At 43.4% G+C, this 7,870-nt stretch overlaps 1 protein-coding gene across 1 annotated transcript in view; it reads left to right on the top strand.

The window, feature by feature from the left end:
* The first annotated feature begins 1,225 nt into the window (after positions 1 to 1,225).
* LOC121269588 (fasciculation and elongation protein zeta-2-like) overlaps positions 1,226 to 7,870 on the top strand; it is a 121,090-nt gene continuing 114,445 nt past the window's right edge. The window contains exons 1-4 of the mRNA XM_041174290.1: positions 1,226 to 1,348; positions 3,165 to 3,230; positions 5,080 to 5,149; positions 7,608 to 7,698. Coding sequence (XP_041030224.1) covers positions 1,226 to 1,348; positions 3,165 to 3,230; positions 5,080 to 5,149; positions 7,608 to 7,698 — 350 coding nt within the window. The remainder of the gene's footprint in view (positions 1,349 to 3,164; positions 3,231 to 5,079; positions 5,150 to 7,607; positions 7,699 to 7,870) is intronic.

Below are 7,870 nucleotides of genomic sequence, written 5' to 3'. Positions count from 1 at the left end.
AGTAATAGTCCTAGCGACCCGTGGGACGCCACTGCACACTTTCCTCCAGTCCAACAAACTGTTCAACACTACTCAGAAATTTACAGCATGAAACAAGGTCATTCAGGCTAATGTGTCCACATTAACCATCAAGTTACCATTCGACCTAATGCCATTTCCCAGCTATTGGTTCATAGCCTGTAGTTTACAGAACTTCAACTACTTTTTAAAAACATTATGAGAGTTTGTTTCTATCAATTTATCAAGTTCAAATCCCCATTTTACTCTCCTGGTTAAAAAAAAATCCCCTCAAGTCCCCTCTAAACCTCTTCCTCCTTCCACTAATCTGTGTTTCCTGGTAAACGACACCTCAACCAACACATGAGCATACAAAAACAAAAAATGCTGGAAGAACTCAGGAGGTCTGACAGCATCTGTGAAGAGAAAGACAGAGTTAACATTTCAAAATGTTTTTCCAGCATTTTTGTTTTTGCTTCAGATTTCCAGCATCCGTAGTATTTTGCCTTTAACATGAGCGTACGAATTAGGAGTAGGATTAGGCCTGATGGCATAGGACCTTCCTATCCCCTCTATCTGGAGCCTTCACAATTTTATACACTTCAATTAGTCCTCCCTTCAGCCTTCTCTATTCCAAAGAAAACAACCCCAGTCTATCCAATCTTTCCTTATAGCTAAAATTCCCCAGTCTGGGCAACATCTGCTTAAATCTCTCTCTTCTCTCTAGTGCAATCACATCTTTCCTATACAACTCTAGTTCTGGTCAATCTATTGTTTTATACACTTCCAGCTCTTATATTCAATGCCTCCTCTAATAAATTGATAGAAACAAACTCTCATAATGTTTTTACCTTCTTGACCAGCTTATCTACCTGTCCAGCCACCTTCAGGTATTTGGGGACAAGCACTCCAAGGTTCCTCCGCATCGCTACACTTTTCAGTATTCTACCATTTATTGTCTATTCCCTTGGCTTGTTAGCCTTCCCCAAATGCATTACCCCACACTTCTCCTGATTGAATTCTATTTGCCACAAGTACACCCACATAACTAGACCATTGATATCGTCCTGCAGCCCAGTGCTTTCTTCTGCATTATCAACCATACAGCCAATTTTTCTATAAGTTTGTAAATTTCTTAATTGTACGACCAATATTCAAGTCCAAACTACTGATATATACCACAAAAAGCAAGAGACCTAATACTGAGCCCTGTGGAACCCCACTGGAAATGGTCTTCCAGACACCCATCGACCATTATTCTTTGCTTCCTGTCCCTGAGCCAATTCTAGATCCAAACTACCACTTTGCTATCGTTGCCATGGGCTTTTACTTTCCTGATCAGCCTGCCAAGGTGGAACCTCATCATAAGCCTTGCTGAAATCCATATAGTCTGTATCAAATTCCCCTCATCAACACTCCTAGTTACCTCAAAAAAATTCAATGATAGTCAGACACATCCTTAACAAAATAAAAGCAAAATACTGCAGATGCTGGAAATCTAGAACAAAAACAAAAAATACCTGGAAAATCTCAGCAGATCTGACAGCATCTGTGGAGAGGAATACAGTTGACATTGAGTCCATATGACCCTTCATCAGAACTAAGGAAATAGAGAAATGAGGTGAAATATAAGCTGGTAGAGAGGGGTGGTACAGGTAGGGCTCAATAGGGGGCTAGTGATAGGTGAAGGCAAAGAAGAGATTGCCAAAGATGTCATAGACAAAAGGACAAAGGAGTGTCAACGGTGGTGATATTATCTAAGGAATGTGCTAATGGGGACATTAAGGGTAGCAAGCAGGACAAGCTCGTGGCAGATGACCCTAGTGGGGGTGGGGTGGAGGGATGGGATCAAAATGGGCTAAAAGGTGAAGATAAAACAATAGATCAAAATAAATTTTAAAATAGGTGGGAAAAGAAAAATATATTTGTAAAAAAAATCATAAATTATTGGAAAAAGAGGGATCGGAAAGGGGGTGGGGATGGAGGAGAGAGGCCACCTTAACAAATTGTGCTGATTCATCAGTGTCTTTCTCAATGAAGATTTCTTCAGAATTTCTGTTCTTTTTTCCATTGACTGGCCTATTACTCGGTATAAATGATGAGATCTGAGTGATTACAGGTATAACCTGTAAAGCTGTTACAAAAGAAAAGTCATTTTGGACTCGAAACGTTAACTCTGTTTCTCTCTCAACAGATGCTGCCTGACCTGTTTAACTTTACCAGCACTTTTTGTTTTTACTTTAGATTTCCAGCATCCACAGTATTTTGCTTTTATATTACTATAATTACTCAGTCTAGCCCTTCTTCCCTTCTTTCACAAAGGTATAACGTTAGCTGTTCCATTCTGCCACCAAATCCGTAGCCATAGAGCATTGAAAAATTTTGATCAGAACCTTCACTACTTTTTTCCACCTGCTTCCCTTAACAGTTTCATCCAGGCCACAGGACTTATCCATGTTGAAAGATGTTAAAGCCCTTGACAGCTCCTCTCCCGCCACGTTAATTTCATCTGCTATTTCACACTCCTCCCTCTTTGCAATGTCTGTTTTCTATCAGAGAGTCAATTTGTCACTTTAAGCTGGTTTCAATTTTGCCATTAGTACATTTTGTAGTTCTTACTCATTTGACTCCCTCCTAATAGAATCACACAGAATCACAGTGCAGAAGAGGCCCTTCAGCCCATCGAGTCTGCACTAACATTTAGTCAATATTGTTAATCAGCATATTCTGTCATATTTAATATACAAACAGAAAATGCTGGAAAATACTCAGCATCCATGGAAAGAGAAACAGAGTTAACGTTTCCAGTCCAATATGACTTCAGAGCTGAAGAGAAGTAGAAATGTGGGGGTTTTATGCTGTTGAAAAAAAGAGGGAGGATTAGGTGGCACCAATGGGAAGGTCTGGGATAGGGTAGTGGGTGGGAGAGGTTAAATAACAAAGACGTCCTGGAACAAGAGACAAAGGGAATGATAATGATAGTAGTAAAGAAACAAAGCATTAGCCCCGAGTAGGTGTTAAGGGCAGAATAAAGGTCAGCTGAGTTTTTCCAGTACCTTTCCATTTTCATTTCAGATCTCTAGCATACACAGTATTTTATTCTGTAGTATTGTTTCTGAACATTTCTGGAAAGCAGCGTTTTGACTGTTCCTCATTGTTCATTGTAGATTACAATTGAGGAAAGCGTCATTAACAAGACTAATCTGACTACAATCTTCTGCATGCTACTCAAGGTGGAAAACAAATAATCGCCTAGCACTTGCTAAGTGTTGGCTTCCTCAGAGAGCATTCAGAATTTCATTCTCAATCATGTCGTTTGCTTATTCTGAACACTTTACACCAGAACACACGGGAGGTTTCAACAGCCGTCAGAAAACATGAAGCACAGTGAGTTTGAGCTCGCAGTTTAGTCAATCCCCAAATGCAATTAGAAAGCTGTTGGAAGCTGGAAGCTTGGATGTTGTAAACTGCAAGGAGCACAGTATAGAACTTCAGAAGGACATAGACAAGTGGGTGGAGTGGGCAGATGAAGTTCAATGTGGAGAAGTGTGAGGTGATGCATTTTAGTAGGAAGAACATGGAGAGACAATATAAAATAAGAGGTGAAATTTTTAAGGGGGCGCAGGAGCAGAAAGACCTGGCTGTATATGTGCATAGATTATTGAAGGTGACAGGACGAGTGGAGAGAGCAGTTAATAAAGCACATAGTATCCTGGCTTTATTAATAGGGGCATAGAGTACAAGAGCAAGGAGGGTATGCTGAATTAATATAAGACACTCATTAGACCTCAGCTGGAGTATTGTGTACAGTTCTGTGCGCCACATTATAGGAAGGATGTGAACACATTGGAGAGAGTGTAGAAGAGGTTTACAAGAATGGTTCCAGGGATGAGAAACTTCAGTTATGAAGATAGACTGGAGAGGTTGGGACTGTTCTCCTTGGAGAGAAGAAAGCTAAGAGGACATTTGATGGAGATGTGCAAAATCATGAGGGGGGTTGGACAGAGTAGATAGGGAGAAGCTGTTCCCACTCATAAAAGGATCGAGAGGGCACAGATTTAAAGTGATTTGCAAAAGAAGCAAATGTGACGTGAGGAAAAACTTTTTCACACAGCGAGTGGTTCGGGTCTGGAATGCACTGCCTGGAAGTGTGGAGGAGGCAGGTTCAATCGAGGCATTCAAGAGGGCATTATATGATTATTTGAATAGAAACAATGTGCAGGAGTACGGGGGAAAGACAGGGCAATGGTACTGGGACATAATGCTCATTTGGAGAGCCGTGCAGACACGATGGGCCGAATGGCCTCCTTCTGTGCCGTTAAAATTCTGTGATTTCATCCTGTCTGGGTCAGCAGTGCGGCAAGTCAGTGTGCTTGCTGAGTTTACTTTTCAACCTTTGGAACCAGACGACAGGCAGTAGACATCCTGGATACTTTTTTCCTTTGGGAAGTGTGGGGGTGGGCGGGAGGGGTGGTAGTGGTGAGAATGAGGGGGTGGAGAGAGTGGGGGAGGGAGTCACACTTTCAAAGAACCGGTACAGACATGATGGGCCGACGGTCCTCTCTCACTATATCCTTCATGGTTCTATGGAGGTCCATTGAGGCGAGCTAGCCAGTCAATGACTGAAAATATCCAGGGTTAAAGCTCAGAGTCTCGGAGGCTCAGGGTAAGACCATCGCTTAAAGCACGAGTCACCTTCGTGTCCATTTTGTTCGTGTTTATTTTGCTTTCTAATCAAGGCTCAATATGCGAATTAACGAGATCCTCAAAATGACTTTTAATCCCCCCACGGTCAAGGCTTGTCAATATGATTTGCACCTACAGGCATGTAAAGGCTGGTTCGAAAGCACGCTCGGTTTAAGTCCCTCCACCCCGGGCAGCCGCTTCAATGAATCATTTTAAGACCTGTTTGTGGTCGTGTCTAACAGACACAGAGATTTAGTTTGAAAGATAAAAGCAAAAAAAACTGCGGATGCTGGAAATCCAGAACAAAAATAAAAATACCTGGAAAAACTCAACAGGTCTGACACCATCTGCGGAGAGGAATAGAGTTAACCTTTCGAGTCTGTATGACTGCAACAGAGCTACCAGAGATTTAGTTTGCACGGTTTTGAGAATAATCACACTCGGCTGACAACCATTACCACGGCAGGTATTTCGGAGCGGGTACATGTTCAACTCATAAAGCGAAATAATGCTGAATATTCAGAAATGAAGTGAGAATATTACTCAAAAAGTCTGGCAGCAGGAGGAGGTAACGTTTCAGATCAATTACGCCATTAATACTCTAGTGTCACTAACTCCAAGGGATTAGAACTTTCTATTATTAACCTCGTACAGTATTCTTGTGTAGAATGGGAGATATAGGTTTAAAACAGAAAATTCAAGTAATGGGTTTGTTGAAAGTGTGAATCACAGCCAGATCGAAACTGGTTAAGAATTTTTTTTAACAAAGTGTACACGCTCAGGTTGGGTTGGAATAAAAATTGACTTGAAGTTTCTTCCCGCTCCACCCTTCTCTCCCGATCTCCATCTCTCTCACATTAACAATTGAAATCAATTCTATTTATTTTTGCACCACATCATAAAATTTCAGGGTAAATTGTACTAGCCATTTCGATTGTTCTAGAAATATAGACCCGAAACAGAAGCGGCAAACGGCGAAAAGGGGCAGAAATTCCCAGTAAGAGACAATCCACTCCCTCGCTGCCCAGGGATAATTCACTCCTCTTCTGCAACACTTAACCCCTCTCACCGCCCCCCCACAACTGCCACCATCGGAGACGGGGGCTTTCGTTATCACTAATCCGAAAGTATACGTGGGGTCAGGAGAGGAGAAAGAAATTCATCCGAAACGTAGAATGGGACCCTACAACACGAATATTCTGGAATATAATGGATTAGTCATCTTGAATCAAATCTATATTTAGGGCTGTTATTCAGCTTGGTTTCTGCAGTTCGTGCTTCTGAAGCTGTTTGATTTGTGTTCAGCGTGTAATAAATCTGCTCAGGCTCAACCAGTGGACGTGGTTTCCAGGAAGATGTGGAACAGTGACACTTCCTAAAGTGTAAACCGCAATTATTGGTTGCGCCCGAATGGATTATGCAAAGGCATTTAACACGAATCTTTAACACAATAAATAAATGTGTGTGTGTGTGTGTCGTGGTGTATGGGTGTTGCGGGCTAGGCCAGCATTTACTGCCCATCCCTAATTGCTCCTGGTGGTGGTGGTGTCGGTACACCCACTGCTGTTAAGGAGCAGACTCCAGGATTTCGACCCAGCGACAATGAAAGGACGGCGATATATTTCCAAGTCAGGATGCTGTGTGGCTTGAACAGGAACTTGCAGATGAAAGTATTTTAAAATACTCAAAGTACTGAAATTACTTCAAATACGGATTTCTTAACATGAGAGATCAGTAATGAGTAACGAAAACAGTTCAGTGGGACGCAGGACTGGCTAGGTTAGTATTGGCCGTTTTTAAAATTGTCGATGCCCGAGGCTCGGCCATCTCCTTAAACCTTTTAAGCCTCCTGGGGCACTATATAGATGTCGCTGCAGCCCAGAATGTTAATTCAGTGAAGGCCGATCGAGCTATTTGTCGAGGTTCACGGTGGCGTGAGATTTGGAGGCAAAGGGGCTTTTTTTTGCCAAATTAAACTCGGAAGCAGAAATCAAAAGTGGAGAGGAGTTTTCCAAGCGAGAGCAGGCGTGCAACCTGATCGATTGTTAACACTCAAGATTCGTTGGTATTTTGCACAAATGTTGCCTCCCGTCAGCTTGGGGCGGGTCGCATTTTGGAAGTGTTTTTTACACGCGCCCTATAGTGAAAGCCATTTATGCCAATGGTAGTGAAATAACACTCCTCAAAACAGACAAACAAAAATTAAAAAACAGGAAATAAATTCGGCATCGGCTCAAAATGAAAGGGGGGCGGGGGGCGGGAATTCTTGACATCAAAAATTCACATCACACTGCTGGCCAGAGATGGGTGTGTGTGTGTGTGTGTCTGGGCGGTGGTGGGACTGAACACAATTGGATCCAATCGGAGATCATGAGGATTTGGGTCGGGGATTTAAAACAAGAACAGACCATTCCACTAAACCCCGGCGGCTAGACTCTCACACTGAGCAGCGCCTTGACCTGATAAGCTGGTCCGCTGCCGTCTGCCACACTTTAGACACACGAAGAGGAGGCAGACTAGGAGGGGCTGAATTTACCGACTGGAACCTCACCGAACAAGAGAAGCATGTGTTATAATATGAAATTTTTCAATCCCCAGCTGCCCCGGGTCTTCCGCAAGAACTGAGATGTGAAACATTTCCCAGGACCGCGAGTGCAGATTTCATTAGCCAGAAACGGGCACATCGGAGGCGGATTTTAATGTGAACTTCCCCAACAAGTTTAAAAAATAATAATAATAAAAGCACAGCCCGAACAAACATTGCGCTGCTCCGGAATATGTTGCAACATTTACTTCTCCTCGGTATCTGCACAAGAGCAGCCATCAGACCCGTTCCTTGGAAACATTCTGTGGGTAGAGGTGAAGGAGTTTGCAGGGAGGAAGGGAGCTGACTGCATTTTATAAACGTCTTACCTTTTCGCTAGGTTTCAGTGGGATCTTCCTGTCCCGGCCCGCAGCAATGGGTAAACACAAGTGTGAGCCCGACTGGGGAGTGGGGGACACGGCAGGTGAAAAGTAAGCGAACCCCGCCCCTGTCATCATCACCCGCCCATTCAGCTCTGCCGCTTTGTCAAACCCGCCGTTTGGCATAAGCCAATCGCCCAGCAGCAGCAGCATTTCCCAGAAACGGGCACATGTGAGGGGGATGTGGGGGAGGGGAGAGGAGGGGGGGGGGGGGGGGGGGGAG

The sequence above is a fragment of the Carcharodon carcharias genome, chromosome 25, assembly GCF_017639515.1.
Source record: "Carcharodon carcharias isolate sCarCar2 chromosome 25, sCarCar2.pri, whole genome shotgun sequence".
NCBI classification, from domain to species: domain Eukaryota; kingdom Metazoa; phylum Chordata; class Chondrichthyes; order Lamniformes; family Lamnidae; genus Carcharodon; species Carcharodon carcharias.
Note: the sequence above shows the minus strand (reverse complement) of the source record. Positions and strands in the feature narration are given on the sequence as shown.